Genomic DNA, 17523 nt, shown 5'->3' with positions numbered 1-17523 from the left:
CCCAGGACAGGCTATGGCAGCTGCATGTTCATTCACCCACTATACACGAGATGAAGTATATAAAGAATGGACAGGATAGTGACAGAAGGCTGTATAAAACAAAACTTTAAAAAAAAATGCTTTTCATTGATAACTTTCCACTATGTTGAACAAACTCCTTTTCACTGTAACACAAAGGTGTCAACCATTCAGATCCTCAAAGTATTAATACCTGAAACTGTAAGCACTTAAAAATCTCTTAACTTTATGTAAATAGATGTTATGAAATTGACAGCAGAGATCAAGACAGCGCTGTCAATCAAGCAGAGTCTCAGAAATTCAACAGAGTAATGGATGTCTGGGCTTTCAGCTAAGAATACATAATGAGGTTTGGCCTTAGAGGTGACAATGTTGGAAATGCAGCTTCCTTTAAGAGTAAACCAAGACAGATTCAATGTTAATTCAAATCAGGTGAGGTATAAAGGAGCTTGTACATATAAATAGCAAATGTCCTGTATATTACAGTGGTTCACGGATTCCCAGACCAACTGTTTATTTTGCAGCACCATGGAGTCCATGGACCATATATATATCAATTGTGGACATCTGTACACCCTTTTTAGTTATTTGAACAATCTTTTATTGTGATTTTGGTTGCACTTCTGCCCTGTGCTCCTGATCTTTGGGCATCCAGGGTGGAGGGGTGTGTGCAGATCAGAGGACTTCCTTGTGGGTCTGTTTCTGGACCTGGCCAGGTTGGCTATAAACAGGTCCAGGCAACGGGCTGTGGAGGGGGTCATATCTGCTGAATATCTGCCCTTGTCTGCATTTATGTTCGTGCCTGGCTGTCCTTGGAAAAGGAGCTGGTGGTGTTCAATGCTCTTAATGCCTTTACAGAAAGATGGGGACTGTGGGGAATACAGTGCTTTATTTCTCCATCCAACTGCCTTTTGATTTAGCCCTTCCCACTCTCCTTATCTCTCCCTCACTTTGACGGTTTTCATTGCCTGTAATGGGCAATGCTTGTAAATTTTTAATTGGCTATGCAGGTGATTACTGGTGATGGTTAATAGATTAATAAAAAACAAAAAAAAAGCAAATGTAGGGCTTTTATTGGTGTCATGGTGGTGTCCCTACCTCTGAGCCAGAGACCTGGGTTCAAGTCCTACCTGCTCCACAGATGTGTAATAATATCTTTGAACAGGTTGATTAGAAAATATATTTTTTAAAACTACAAATATGATACTTGGATAAAACGTAACTGATTAATATGTTAAAACACCTTTTCATTTCATCATTCAGATAGATTCTCAGTCACCATTTTAAATGCTGTTTCTTTCAGACACTTGACCAAAAAATATTCACCAGTAAAATGGGGAGTTGCAGTCTTCCAGTAACTATCAAAATACTTGAATGATAATTTATTCCCACATTATTACATTATATTCATACTAATGATTTAATAAAGTCCCATCAATGTTAATGGTTTTTCCCCAGTTGGGAAACTGACTTCTGGATAGGATGAGGATCCCGAGGGGAAGTGGAGAAACTGTTACTTGTACTGAATTATATTTTAACAATAAAATATTGGAAATTCTTGGAAAGTCTTCTCCGACCTGTCAGCATATGGATATCTGAATATCAAGAAGTTTTTAACACAGTGGAAACTTATCAATGGATTATCATTTTTAAAAAGTGTTTTTTAAAAAAAATTGATCTCATCGTCACTATAGTATATACATTCTATACACTGTACAGTCAGTGAATGTGCATGGAAACGACACAACAACCATAAGGTGTGCATGGAAGAAAATGTGGTGGCATGCTGGGCCTTGGATTTGGTTGGAAGGACGTAGTTAGGCATGGGGGTATAGGGTGGCATAGCCTGTTTTTCGGGAATGAGTAGGCAGGATGGGGGTGGTGGTGTGGAGGGCACAGCCTGTCATTGTGGACAGGGGCCATAGCTGATGGTAATTGGTTGGGATTGGTCAATAGTCCTTAGTCTGGCATGGAATACATAAGGAGGACCTTTAGAACTTACCTTTCAAAATGTCTCTTCATGCAGACTATGGGGTGAATTTCCCCAGCTGTAGTTAAAGTGCTCATTGAGTGAGTGAGATTCTTGGTACTTAGTCATCTCATGCTGCACTTACTTGAACTTAGCCACTGCATATTCATCTCAGTGAGGATCATGGACTACATATCTCATTACTGCATGCATCACCCACATTTTGCAGCTAAATTACTAACCCTTCCTGCCCTCTGCACTTTGTACACATGCACTGGGGACCACTGTTCCCTCTAAGCTGCATGGCTGTGGGCCAATTCTGGTTCTGGAAGTCACTGCTGCGCATGGCCTGTGGAAGCTTGCGCAGCCAGTAAGAAAACTGAAGGATACTCTGCAGGGCACACCTCACCACCTTTCCTGTAACTGCATCACTATTAACTGTTCTTCCATCCACTTCCATACTACTCACTCCCTCCCTTTATCTCTTTGCATAAATGGTTCACCCTCAGAATTGATGTTTTCACAAAACTGTGGCAGTGCCCCCAGCTAATCACAGTCTCCTTTGACCCCACTAAAGTATGCATCCCTTTAGTGTTCACAAATGCTTGAAACCCCTGCAGTGTATTTGTCACCTAAGCTATTCGCACATGCAACGTCTCCACCCTCTTGACTGTTCAGTGTTCTTTGACAGGCTGTCTGCCACTTCCTCTACACTAAAAAGCACTAAAGCTCCAGGTAAGCACAAAATTAAGAAATCAAGCTAACAGCCATAAGATGAATCCTTTATAGATGCATGACATATATGTGTGTCCCTGTAAATAAAGTAGCCTGGCATGTGTTCCCAAGCTCTAAAGTATAGGCCTGGATGGCTAACAGCCATGTTCCCTCTAATTTTACCTGCTGCTGAACAGGTCCATACATGGCAGCAACTTCAGGAAATGGAAGTCAATGTGTTTGCGAATAATCCAGAAGGCTGGTCTTTTCCAAATAAATACAAAAAAAATTATATCCATTTAAATTGGTAGTGAAAAATCAGGATCTAGCTGGCTCAGTTGCAGAACTGAGCGACATACACTATACAGTATCTAATTCCTGGTCAGTGCTGGGTTTTTAAAATGAATTCATAGAATGTGGGAATCACTGGCATCACAAATGTTTATTGCAACCTACTATCTGACCCAGGTCAGATAGTAGTTTGTATATTATAATGTGCTACAATCTGTATAAGTCATAAAAAGGGAAAAGCATCTCATTCCTGATCACTGATCAGTGACCTCTGACAGAAATCGGTGTGTGGAGTTCTCAGGTACAGGGCAGGATCAGGCTCTTTTATAATGAGCAGTGTATTCTATCATACTCCTGATAGGCTTTTGAAAACAGAACAAGAACAAAGAACAATACAACACAGGAGCAGTCCGTTGATGTTCTAAGCCTGCGCTGACACATCTTGCCCTTCCAAACTAAAACTGTCTTCACTTACAGGATCCATATCTCCTATTCTTGCATTCGTCCAGGCATTTCTTGAATGCTGCTATTGTGCATGCTTCCCCACCTCCTCTGGCAGCGTGTCCCAGGCACTCATCACCCTTTGTATGAAAGATCTGTCTCGCACATCTCTTTTGAACATCCACCCTGCACCCTGAACTTCTGTCCCCTAGTAACTGACCCCTCAATCCTGGGAAAACGCCTCATACTTTCCACTCTATCCATGCCATTCACAATCGCTCCTCAACCTCCTGCGTTCCAGTGAAAACAAACCCAGTCGATCCAATCTTTCTTCATAGCTAAAATCCCTCATACCAGGCAACATCCTGGTAAACCTCTTCTGTACCCTCTCCAAAGCATCCACAACCTTCTGGTAGTGTGGTGACCAGAATATGCAATATTCCAAGTGTGGCCTAACTAAAGTTCTATAAAGCTGCAGCATAACTTGCCTATCCTTATACTCAATGCCCCTTCCAATGAAGGAAAGTATGCCGTAGGCCTTTCTTACTACTTATCTACCTGCGCTGCCACCTTCAGTGATCTGTGGACCTGCACATCCAGATCCCTCTGCATACTAATACTCATAAGGATTCTGTCATTCACTGTATAATTTCCATCTGTACTTGACCTTCTAAAATGCATCACCTCATATTTGTTTGGATTAAACTCCATCTGCTATTTTTCTGCCCATGCCTCCAACTGATCTATATATATCCTGTTGTATCCTCTAACAATAATCTTCACTATCTGCAACTCCACCAATCTTAAAGGCTAATTAGACCAGCCTTTTCCTCCAAATCATTTATGTAAACCATGACCAGCAAAGGTACCAGCACTGATCCCTGTGGAATACTGCTAGTCACAGCCCTCCATTCCGAAAAGCATACATCCACCGCTAACTTCTGTCCCCTATGACTAAGCCAGTTCTGTATCCATCTTGCCAACTCACCCCGATACCATGTGACTTCACCTTTTGTACCAGTCTGCCATGATGGGCCTTGTCAAAGGCTTTACTGAAGTCCACATAGATAACATTAACTGCTTTTCCTTCATCAATCATATTCGTCATCTCCTCAAAAAACTCAATGAAGTTAATGAGGCACAACCTCCCACACACAAAACCATGCTATCTATTGCTAATAAGTCCATCTGTTTCCAAATGCATATAGATCTTGTCATATGTATATGGCCGGTCCAAGTCCAGTTCAGTTTTTGGCCAACAGTGATCCTCAGGATGCTGACAGCGGGAGGTTCAGCAATGGTAATGATATTGCATTTTGGAGATGATTGGATTCTCTCTGGTTGGAAATGGTCATTGCCTGGGATATGTATGGTACGAATGTTACTTCTAAAACATGTTAGATAATATATGTTATGTTCCATGGCAGATGGGGAAACTCTGTAGGTACAATGAAGTGTATAGCTACGATAATGGACAATGCAGCTTAGCTGCCTCCCCAGCAAATTCTGTGTCACTAGTTAAAGATCTGTCAAGGGTACTCATACAGAGCCGATATGGGCTCAGGACTCCTCTTGGAAAGGCTGGCTGACTGAATGGTTAAGAGGATCTGTCCAAGATACTGATCTTCTAACGTTTGCTGATGTGGAGGAATACAACTGTTGTAGGTCAGTTGCAGGAATGGAACAGATGTTACAATGTTAGAAATCTGAATCCTGATCTGAACCTACTTCCAAAATGACCGTGTCTGGTTTTAATGGAAATAGGACAGGGAATGAGTAATTATCTTGCTACAAAGAGGCAATTTAAATATTGAGTACTTATATTAACAATTACTTTAAAAGTTACCCTGACCAGCTGAGGTTTCAATCCTTGAGAAAGCATCACAAAGGGAAGTGAGGATGCTGGAGCAAGGAGTTAAGTGTTTTGTCCAGTTTACTTGCTTCACCAGTCTAATTCCCTGCGCAAAATCCCTGATATTCCTAGACTCTGAACTCCAAAGCTCTTTATCCCCGAACGTGACATCCCCAAATGTTCGAGTTCTGGACTCCCAACGTTTCTTGTCCTCACACCAACCTTGTCCAGCTTTTAACACTGAACTTCCTTCTATACCCTAGCTCAAGATTCTGACTTCCTATCCCATGAACCTTGCCCAGTGTCCCTCCATTTCCTGGCTGCAGCCCAGCCAACAGCCAGTTAACCTTTCAATCTGGCTGATTGTAACCAAGAAATTAGGTTCGGCTGTTAATTTTGACTGAGACTGCAGAAACCTTTTTCCTACAAGTAACCACCTCCTCAGCCTCTACGTTAGTGTCCTGTTCTTCCATGTGTTTGTGATCACCACTCCTTGCTGATTAATACTGCCCAATAATAATGCTATTGGACTTCCATATCCAAATTAAAGATGGATCCCACTGCCCACCATTAAGGCAACAAATCATTGGAAGGCGATGGCATTGATGTGGCTGTATTACACAGGCTGATATAACTGCCTGAACAAGAAGGGTAAAAATTGCCCATATAGATTTGTATGCACAGAGTATCAAACTTACAAGTGGAAAGAGCAGCTCAGTGACTGAAAACAGAAAGTACAATAAATAGAACAACTTTCTGTTTTATTTTAATGGCTAAGTATAAAAATAAGGCAATTCTATAGAAAGAATTAGTGGGAAATTCAGTTTAAAATGGTAAACACAACAGCTATGTTCAGTAAGATCTATGATCTGACACTGAAGGAACATAATGATCTTGTTTCAGAGATGGTAGGAACTGCAGATGCTGGAGAATCTGAGATAACAAGGTGTAGAGCTGGATGAATACAGCAGGCCAAGTAACAGCAGAGGAACAAGAAGGCTGACGTTTCGGGCTTAGACCCTTCTTCAGAAATGGGGGAGGGGAAGGGGGTTCTGAAATAAATAGGGAGAGACAGGGAGGCAGATAGAAAATGGATCGAGGAGAAGATAGGTGGAGAGGAGACAGACAGGTCAAAGAGGCGGGGATGGAGCCAGTAAAGGTGAGTGTAGGTGGGGAGGTAGGGAGGAGATAGGTCAGTCCAGGGAGGACGGACATGTCAAGGGGACGGGATGAGGTTAGTAGGTAGGAGATGGGGGTGGGGCTTGAGGTGGGATGAGGGGATAGATGGGAGGAAGGACAGGTTAGGGAGGCGGGGACGAGCTGGGCTGGTTTTGGGATGCTGTAGCGGGAGGGGAGATTTTGAAGCTTGTGAAGTCCACATTGATACCATTGGGCTGCAGGGTTCCCAAGCGGAATATGAGTTGCTGTTCCTGCAACCTTCGGGTAGCATCGTTGTGGCACTGCAGGAGGCCCAGGATGGACATGTCGTCTGAGGAGTGGGAGGGGGAATTGAAATGGTTCGCGACTGGGAGGTGCAGTTGTTTAGTGCGAACCGAGCGTAGGTGTTCTCCAAAGCGGTCCCCAAACCTCCCCAAAATGAAGCTCAAAATGAAGGCTGACAGGACAATGAAGAACAGAACTTCTGGCAATAGCCAAAAAAAAAGAAAGCTTCTTACCTGACAATGAAATCAAATTCAGACCCAGCAAGCATGAGAACTCCAAGAAGAGTTGATACAGCTCCATCTAGTACAGGTGCAAACATGTGCTCCAGAGCAAGAACTGCCCTTCGATTCTTATCTCCAATGGCTGTTAAAAATGCCTGTGGGCAATATGATTAATTCAATCAGACCCGTCTAACGAAACCTATAAAGCACCACCCGACAGTTCAGCAGCTGTTCTGATTATGCGTGACAGACTAAATATTTCAGTTTAATTCTAACCAAGTCTCAAAAATGCTTACTATTTGTTTAACAATTTTCAACGCAAACAAAGTGGATATCCAAGAGATATAGGGGAGATAAAGGGTTTGAATTTATACCACTTTTTTGATATATCTGCACTTGTTTCATTATAGGTACACTAGATGATGACAAGAAGACCACCGTGTAAATTCAAACCCACATATATTTGGAAAAAAAAGCCATTTACGTAAAAGGTATTTCATATGAAAAAAGCCTGTTTTATATTACTTATTTATTAGATACACAATGTTTATATTGATTACCTACATTTTGCTTTTCCAGTCCCCCACCTTACTTTTTCTTCAACATATGAAGCATTAACTAAAATTGATCATTATTTGTGATTTCACAGTTACAATGTTTTTATTTAATTGCTGTTGTAGATGTGTTTTACTTTCAAGTTTATTTCAAAATATTGCCAGTTACTTAACTGGTCAAGTTTGTGTACTGAGAACACCACACTTCAAAAGATCAGATGCCCTTTTCTTATCCCAATAAGTTCTGATATATCTGAAGTCAGTCCAGACCAAAAAGCTGCCAACAGCCTTATGGATTAGAATTTAGAGTTTAGGGTACATTTAATTGGGTATGAGGGTGGTGGATGGGGAACGTCAATTTCTTGCATCCACCTTGACAAGGTCAGTGCTGATCTATGGACAGCCTTTCTACATCTTTGCCAATTGAAATCTTTAAGCAGGCAATTAATGCCCAATTAAAGCCCTCATTCTGCCATAGTACTTTAACCCAGAGATGTAGATATGAAACTATGAAGTTTATATGCAGCTTTTATAATGATTCACTTCAGTTATGTTCAAATTAAAATATCAATTAATTATTTGCAAATAAATCATATCAGCTTTAGATGTACTCAAATCTCGAAAATATAGTTTTGTTGTTTTTCTCAGAGAATTTAGGAAAGTTGTGTGCATTTCTTGCATTCTGTTTTGACAAATGGAAAAGTGAAAGAAGGTATAAAAACAGAAGTTGCTGGAAAAGCTCAGGCAGCATCTGGGAAGAAAAATCAGAGTTAATATTTCGCGTCTGGTGACCCTTCCTCCGAACAGCAAATGATGTTTCCTCAGTTCTGAGGAAGGGTCACCGGACCCAAAACGTTAACTCTGATTTTTCTTCACAGATGCTGCCAGACCTGCTGAGCTTTTCCAGCAACTTCTATTTATGTTCCGGATTTACAGCATCCGCTGTTCTTTTGGTTTTTATTAAGTGAAAGATGGTTTTTGTTTACATACCAGAGCAACGTGAACAGTGAATTCCACCCCTATTCCAACAGACGCAATGAGAATCACTACAGGAACTGCACTCAGCTTTATCCCAATAAGGCCCATCATTCCAAAAAGTTCCACAGTCATCAGTGCTAGGACTAATACCTAAATGGGGTTAAAACAACCCATCTTTAATTATGTCAAAATAAGACTCTTTTTCCTCCAGCAAGTTAACTCATTCTTACAAAGAAAACAGAAACATTTATTTCTAGGTGTTTCAAAAAGTGAAATTGAAAGAAGAAATTTTAAACTGTTCCAGGAAGAGACATACTGAAATTATAATTCTGTTTTTACATTGGTTACAAGCTATTACTGGACAGTTGCTGAAGGAACTCTATGCATGAATCAGCTGGACATTGTCATGCTGTAATATTAATTACAATATTACAAAGTGAGTCATAGAATCATACAGCTATACAGCATGGAGACCCTTTGGTCCAACTCTTCCATGCCGACCAGATATCCTAAATTAATCGAGTCCCCTTTGCCAGCATATCCCTCTAAAGGCCTCCTATTCGTATACCCATCCAGATGTCTTTTAAATGTTGTAATTGTACAAGCCTCCACCATTTCCTCTGGCAGTTCATTCCAACATGCACCACCCTCTGTTTGAATAAGTTGCTCCTTAGGTCCCTTTTAAATCTTTCCTGTCTCCCTTTAAATCTATGCCCTCTAGTTTTGGACTCCGCAACCCTGGGGGAAAGATCTTGGATTCGTCCTATCCATGCCCCTCATGATTTTGTAAACTTCTATAAGGTCATTCCTCAGCCTCAGACGCTCCAGGGAAAATAGCCCCAGCCTATTCAGCCTCCCCCTATAGCTCAAACTGTTCAACTTTGGCAACATTTTTGTAAATCTTTTCTGAACCCTTTCAAGTTTCACAACATCCTTCCTATAGCAGCAAGACCAGAATTGAACTCAGTATTCCAAAAGTGGCCTAACCAATGTCCTGTACAGCCGCAACGGGACCTCCCAACTCCTATACTCAACGCACTGACCAATAAAGGCAAGCATACCAAATGCTTTCTTCACTAGCCTGTTTACCTGCGACTCTACTTTCGAGGAAATATGAACCTGCACTCCGAGGTCTCTTTGTTCAGCAACACTTCCCAGGACCTTACCATGAAGTGTGCAATTTCTGCCCTGATTTGCCTTTCCATAATGCAGCACCTCACATTATTCTAAATTAAACTCCATCTGCCACTCCTTGGCCCATTGGCCCATCTGATTAAGGCCCCATTGTACTCTGAGATAACCTTCTTTGATGTCCACTGCACCTCCAATTTTAGTGTCGTCTGCAAACTTACTAACCATACCTCCTATGTTCATATCCAAATCATTTATATAAATGACAAAAAGCAGTGAATCCTTGCATGATAGCAAACGTTTCAAAATTATATTTCACTCTCATTTAACAACAATAACCTGGATTTATATCAGAGTTAACTTATTGAACTTTATAATAAAGTTATAAAGTTTATTATTCAAATAAAAGTATTCAAATAAAAACTGACATTTAGCCAAAGAAGAGACGATTCAAGCAATAAGAGGAGATAGGCACGCTGAGAGGTTTAGGGAGTGCCTAGTGCCTCAACAACTGAAACCACAAGTGATAAGGTGAGGTGAAGGAAATGGGGCACCTGTAAGATGGTGCAGTTCTTGGAAACAAGGTTTCTAGAAAACTGGAACAAGTTACAGAGATAGCATGAAGGCAACTGTACATCAGATTGACAATTTTAAATTTCATGCATTTGTAGACCAGGAGCCATTGTGGGTCAATGAGCAATAGGGTAGTAGTGTGGATGACAGGCAGTAGAGCATTTGATAAGCTTTTACTTATGGGGAGTAGAAGGCTAGCCAAGAGAGCACTGAAATTGTTCAGTCTGGATCTGATTAAAGTATGAATTGGAGTTAGCATCACATGGGCTGAGGCAGGAACAGAAATGAAATATCAAAGACGTGGAAGCTGATGCTCTTTGTGATAGAGGTGTTATGGAGTCAGAGGTTCAGCTCAGATAACTAGGAAACGAAGACTGTGAGCTTGGTGTCTTCAATAAATATGCAGAAACTAATACTGTCTACAAATAACATCAAAGTTGAGGAACAGGACTGAACTAATGATGAATCTTTGGAGAACTTCAGAAGTAACATAGTAAGGTCTGGAAGAAAATGGTGAAGAAGTTCCTTGGGTTAAAATGAGATAGTTAAGCGGGGACCAAGAGACAGCAGTTCCATTCATCTGCAGAGAGGAGAACAGGATTTGGAGGAGGATATTGTGATCAACCATGTCAAAGCTGCACAGAGGTTGAGAAGAATACACTATGGCCACACTAACTCATGATATCATGTCTGACTTGTTTAAAGTCATTTCAATGCTGTGGCATTGTTTGAAGAGGCTGAGGAAGAAAGCTGGATTATTCTGCACAGTTCTGCAGAAACCCTAAATAAATGATGATGAGTCTGAGATAGGCCGAAACTGTCTAAGGCTATTACCATTTGATGAGTGTCAGATTGCATGGCCTCTCTTTTTCTTCAGAAAATTTGAATGATTGACCTTTTTACCATTAAACAATTAAAAATGAGGCAAATCATGACTATTTTTTCATCCAGCTATAAAAGTTAATGGGGAAAGGAAAAAATAGTAGCACTAACTGATAAGTTTTACAAAGAGTTCTGCAATGGAACATAAAACCAGCACTGATTTTTTTTTTCAGGTTCTGACCAAGTAACCTATGTGAAAGTAATCTCTTTTTCTGATGAAGGGTCTAGGCCCGAAACGTCAGCCTCTCTGCTCCTATGATGCTGCTTGGCCTGCTGTGTTCATCCAGCCCTGCACCTTGTTGTCTCGGATTCTCCAGCATCTGCAGTTCCTACTATCTCTGAAAGTAATCTCTGTCTGGTGTGAAATAGCTTTAAGCTTTAATGAAATTTGAAGTAATATCCTAATTCACTCAAACAATCCATCCAGCAAAACATGTCACAGACTAAACATTTTGCTTCATAAAACATGTTTACTTACACAAAGTTTGCAATTCAGTCCCAGTTAATTGGTTCACATCTGGTATTATTTTGAACAACTTTGCATGTTTTGTGCAATTTTACTGGTACTCTGAAATTAGTCAAAGCAAGAGCAATGTATCTTGCATAGATTTTGTAACATACATTTCAAGTTATCCAGAGCAATAAAGACTTTCTTTTCATTCAAATTCTAACTTACTTATAAGACTTTTTTCCACTGTTTAAATTTTCACTGTCGTCATCTTTCCATGCCGAATAAACATTTCATGAATGATGTCACAGGCATACCCCACCAGAGGCCCAGACATAAACAAAACCTTCCCGAGTAAAGAAAGAGCTATACCAAAAGGAATTCAGCAGCAACAAAGCTCACTGTAAACTTACAATGATCCCAGCCGTCCATGGGTTCAGAAGGAAAAGCGCACACACCAGAAAAGTGCAAGCCAAGACCACGCTGATGGCCAGCAGCAGCCAATGTCGGAGCCCAACATATTGTTCCCAAAACAGGAATGGGTATCCATTTGGATAACTGGCAAGTCCTTGGTTAGTAAAGTTACTGCAGATATTTCTGACTTTTTCAATAGCTTCCACAAAGTCTGAAGTCTCATGCAGTCCGTTGAGGTAGAAAGGAAACTGGGCGTATTCAATAGGCTCAGCAGCTGGAACTAAGCATAAAATAAACCAATTTAATAACTTCTGCTTTCATTATTTGCACAGATTGTGTGATGGGCAATTGATAATGAATTGATTCAGACTTATTATATATCAGAATTAATTAATCAATACATTTTTTGAAGCTATAATGATACAACTATTCTCATGGTTCTGACAGGAAGATCCAGATTCAATGACTGGCCAATGCTGAGCTTGCTGCAATTGGCAGCAATGCTCCTAAGCCAATCTTACCCATGAAATATCTATGTGAATGCTCATACAGGCAGAACTAGGCATGACTGTAATCTTTAACATACATAAATAATGATCACTTTGAAGGAGTCAATACTTCCAGGAGAGAAGGGAAAATAAATACTCACGATGGGGATGAAATCACGGGATGTTCAAAATAAGCATTAGTTGATTAGGAAAGGGAAACTGGGATCCGCAAAGAATGGAATTAAATGTTGCAGTAGACACCCTGCCCACTGGCTAGAAAACCAGTTGAAATCGCTCATGACTATTTATAGGAGGCCCAGTGGAAGTAAGTATCAAATTGGGTACATACGTCTCTGTTGTTGGGCTTCTCGGCTTGTGTGAGGGGGCATCCTGTCAAGAAATTCTAGCACGTGACAGGTACTTCACCCGAGAAATAACATTTAATCAGAGCCAGTTCTGCACTGTAGACTTGACTGGGGTTTGCCAATGGAGTCCCAGGAATAAAGTGACTGGGATGAATTTGCTGAGCTCAGCAAGAGAGGTGTAGCGAGTTGGGGGGAGTGAACAGGTCATGAGAGAGGAAGAAGAATCAGTCTGAGTTCCTTTGTTTCAGCCGGGGGATGCCGTGGGCATGAACATTCTGGTTATTCATGGTGTAAGAGTACGCCTGACAACTCCAGTGTAAATATCAATGGTTGCAGGATCACACCCGCAAGTGGCCACGTAAGGGTTTCAATTAACATCAGGGCATCCAATTTCCTGCCTGACAACATGCCCACCCCAACTGCCTCCAAACACACTTCCTAGGTAGCATTAAAATTCATCCAATATTTCTTTTTTAATTAATAGGACTGTGCTAAGCAAATTGCTGTTATAAAAGAAAAGTAATTTTATGTTTCTGATTTATAAAATACTAATAATAGAGAAAATTTTTCATGTAATGAAATATATGTAGTTCCATCAATTGAAATTGAAACTTAATATAAAAAGCATTATGCTACCACGCTTTTCACTACGCGCTACAAAAAATTTAGCTAATCATACTGCAAAGAAACATACTGCTAATAAAACCTTTCATTTCATCTGTTTCCAAGTTAATTTTGCACATTAACAGCCCAAATTAGTCAGAAGGCAATTCAAAACAATACCAATGTAACAAGCATAATATTCCATAACTTATCCACAAAACTGTGATTTGAATCCATATTAAAAAATTTACATCTGGATGACCTTGGTGGCATAAAATATAAAGAATATTCAGATCCAATTAACTGGTGAAAATAAGTACAATTATGCAATATGACCTCGAAGCATGCATTTAAAATCAAAATCTAAAATCACTGTCTGTAGGTTCAAAAGTATTTTTCAGTGAGTGACTTTCCTTTCTTTTAAAGCAAGACTTTACCAAAAGAAAACCTCAACAAAACCAGCATTTAGTTTTTGCTGCTGTGTGTTCCAGACCCTGCAGGGTCATTCAACTGACTTGCTAAACATGATTTGCCCTATTATAATCTCAACTATAAATTTTCATTAAGACAAGACTTGGCTGGCTGCCACCAGGCTCCAGGGTTTGGAATACAGTGCAGTTTCATTATCCAATCACATTTTCAGGAGCCCATTCCACAGACCAATAACAGCAACAAGCAGGCAGTCACATAACTGAATCCTGAATGGAAATTAAATCAATCCAAGTTCCCTCCTTGAGACATAAAGGACCCCCTCCTGGCCAATACGCCACAGAATTATTGTGATGAAGCACAGGTGTGCAACAACCCACATACTGGTATCATATCATTGACTAACGGGTATGCAAAACCCATGCAGTTTCTGAAGGAAGTGAAATACACCTTTTCTATGGGAAATAAAGCAAATTCTAGAAAAATTACTCATGTAGTATTTTCTCTCACTTAACCTTTAGCTTTATTTTTATACTGGGGAGAGGGATAAGATGGAATTTCATTCTACGAAATGCTTAGGTTATAGCACCAGGACTATTGCTGTAATACTTTAACTGTACATTCACTTTAAATAATCCAAGTATAAGACATTATACTGCATTTTGCAAACAATTGGCTAGAGTATATTGCATGCTTTTAAAAACATTCTGTTTTTGATAAAAGGTTGAAATTTTATATTATTTCCTATATCTAAGTGCTGAGTTTCAGCAAGGCTTACAAATTATTCTAACTAAATGCATTTTTTAAAAAAGGAATAATTGAAATGAATGAAGCAATTCTAGGAAATCATTAATTATTCTGTAGTCTAATGTATATTAGTGCGAATTACTTTTTCTTTACTAATTTCCACTGATTTTCCACTAATTTCCCTACTCTAGGCTGAAAGATCTTTTGTAAAGAATTCTGGTCCATTTCCATCATTAATACAAGAATCCTCCTTAGCTTCAATGGTTCTTCATTGACCGTCAAGGCTCTGACACCACAGGCTGAATTTCTCAGCCCTGAACAACGTGGCTGAATCAGTTGGGAAATATGGCAAGATCAGAAAAATGAGATTCTCGACGTCGAAAACTAAGTCAGATCTGCAACACAGCGTGCTGGACATGCTTCTGAACTGCACACACTACATCAATGTCACATCTACATCAAGTGCCAGCAGCTTGCATAGCAAACACACTGCACTTGCTTCAGTCAAATGGCCATGTGTCACAGTTTAAGGGGAGTAGTCTTTGGTCAAATAAAGCCATCAATTAGGGGGTTCCACAACAGTCAGTCTATGGCAGCATCCGATCTCAGTCCTGGGTTTGGACTTGGTTAAACAGCCAGTTGGAGCAGTCGCGGTTAGGGGTAACTTATCCCTACAGCCTGGAAATTGGACTGTGGTCATTCCTGGGGGCCAGTTCCATGAAAAGTCAGGGCTTTTATCAGGGGCCACTGTTATGGTAGGGAGGTTGGGGAGCTTGAATGTGGGGACTGAAGGAAGCATTTTGGGATGCAGAGGGGACAATAATTATGAGGCGGGGAGGAAAATCAACATATAAGGCGGGGGGGAGACGCTAGTGCATTGGACGACATCAGTTACTTGGGTGTGGGGTGGGTGGTCATCAATGGTGACTCCATCATACCAACTTCCACAACGACATAAGTGAAGCACAATAGTTAGCATGACTAAGCTGTAGAGCCAGGGCTCAGAGGGTAATGTTGAAAAGAGATTGGATGTAATTTAAAGATTTGTGTAGGAATACATGGAATCATGGTATTGACAGGGTTGACAAAGAGTGCAAGGAAGAAATAGGGGCCCTTGACTGTCAGGCTGAGCCTGCAACTCACTTGGCCAAATGTGACCAGTGTTTCCATTTATCTTCATTGAATTGTAAATACACAATGAAAATGGAAAATGGAAATTGTCTGTGGCCAAATGAGGAGTGAGTGAGTAGGTGTTTTGTTTTCAGTCTGCACACATGGACTTTAGCAGTGAGCAATGTGAAGCCCTTTAAGGGGCAACTGCATTAAGCAGGCACACAACCTTGAACTGTATAGTGTGCCAGTAATCGTAACACGCTGCTTATGAAATACATAAAATATCCAACTATGTGGGATACAAATCCTGGTCACAAACAACAGCAGATCAAAATTCACAAGACAATCTAAGCTTTCACAGACTGCATTAGAGCAAGAAGCTGATTTCCTGTCACCTTGAACTGTAAGAATTCGCCTACATGTTTTTATATGCAATTTTATATGCTGCCTTTCTTGAAAGATAGGGGGGACAACTCATTGGTTCAACACACTTACAATCTCCTTTTGTATTTACACAGGGTGATTGGTACTGCATACATATAAGTAAGGTCCCCTATGGTGAAATTCCACGGACAGGCATTCCATGGCCCTCCTTATTGGAGTTCTCCATGTCCCACTGTGTGGAAGACCATCACAATCTGTCATTTGTGTGTGATATGAATGCTAACTGTTTACATTACTCAGCACCGGTTCTGTTTCTGACATTCCCCACGCAGGTTCATTGGAAGCACAACCAAAGGATCAGGCCACAGCAGGTGTCATTGTCACTGTGGCTGCGAGGCTGCAAAGATGTAGAGAATTTGAGGAGGAACAGATGTGCCAGCAAACCCCGGACCAGCAGCAACTTCCAGTGCTGACAAACGGCCTCCACATGAAGAAATCAGAGCTGGAGTTGCCCTCAGAGTGTGGAGGAGGTATAGCAGGTCCAGTGATTTACTGTCCTCATTTGTATTTTCTCCAAATGAGCAAGGAACATTGTCACCAGAGACAGAGGATACCCTGGGCACCATCACAGAATTGCATCAACTGTTGGAGCTGCAACCTGAAGGGGTGGATGGCCATTCTGTCCCAGCAGCAATCAAGGTGACAGCCGTGCTAAAATTTTATGCGACCTGCTCCTTCTAAGAAACCACAGTGTGGAATCTCTCGATCCTCAATCCACAAAAAAAACAAGGCTCTTACTAATGTAATTTGTGCCAGATCATACCACTTGATCTTGTTTCCCCAAACAGCAGCCTTTGCCAACACAGCTGCTTCTCCCAGCTGCAAGATGCTGTAGACGGTAAGCATGCGTGTTCTGGGCATCCATTTCAAAATGTAGCCGACTTCACTGACTGAACAGGATTCCATTCCATCGAAATACAAGTCAAATGTGATCATCGATATCACATCTTAGATGTCTGTTCCAGGTACCCTGGCAGTGCAATGATGCCTGTATCCTTCAGAACTCTCATGTTTCTGCTACATTTTAAGGATTATTACTGTCACACACAGGCTACTCTCTGTGACCTTGGTTGATGACTCCGCTATACAATCCCCTGACTGAGGCCAAGCATAGATCAAATGCAATCTTTTCATCCACCAGAGCTATGGCCTTCGGAAGATGAGGTTCGAATACTTAGATCAGTCTAAGGGGATCTTGCAGTACAATCCAGACAGTGTGCCACATAATCCTAGCTGCTAAGCTCTGCACAACTGGAGCAGGCCAAAAGGGAATGTGATGGACACAGAAGACTGGGACAGCTCTCCCAGCTCTTCAGAGGTGGCAGATGAAGACATTGAGCAGAAGGAATGTCACCTTTACCATGGTAGGGCACTGCAGTATCAGGTGCAGACAGGACTTAATTGA

General features: G+C 40.9%; 1 protein-coding gene across 1 annotated transcript in view; it reads right to left on the bottom strand.

The window, feature by feature from the left end:
* Positions 1-17523, bottom strand: part of ptch1 (patched 1) — a 60051-nt gene that overhangs the window by 8899 nt on the left and 33629 nt on the right. Inside the window, exons 16-18 of the mRNA XM_048595294.1 lie at positions 11929-12209; positions 8494-8631; positions 6962-7104 (exon numbers count right to left, since the gene is read on the bottom strand). Of these exons, the coding sequence (XP_048451251.1) occupies positions 6962-7104; positions 8494-8631; positions 11929-12209 (562 nt within the window). The remainder of the gene's footprint in view (positions 1-6961; positions 7105-8493; positions 8632-11928; positions 12210-17523) is intronic.

Source organism: Rhincodon typus, chromosome 3, assembly GCF_021869965.1.
Source record: "Rhincodon typus isolate 14 chromosome 3, sRhiTyp1.1, whole genome shotgun sequence".
In the NCBI taxonomy this organism is placed as follows: domain Eukaryota; kingdom Metazoa; phylum Chordata; class Chondrichthyes; order Orectolobiformes; family Rhincodontidae; genus Rhincodon; species Rhincodon typus.
Note: the sequence above shows the minus strand (reverse complement) of the source record. Positions and strands in the feature narration are given on the sequence as shown.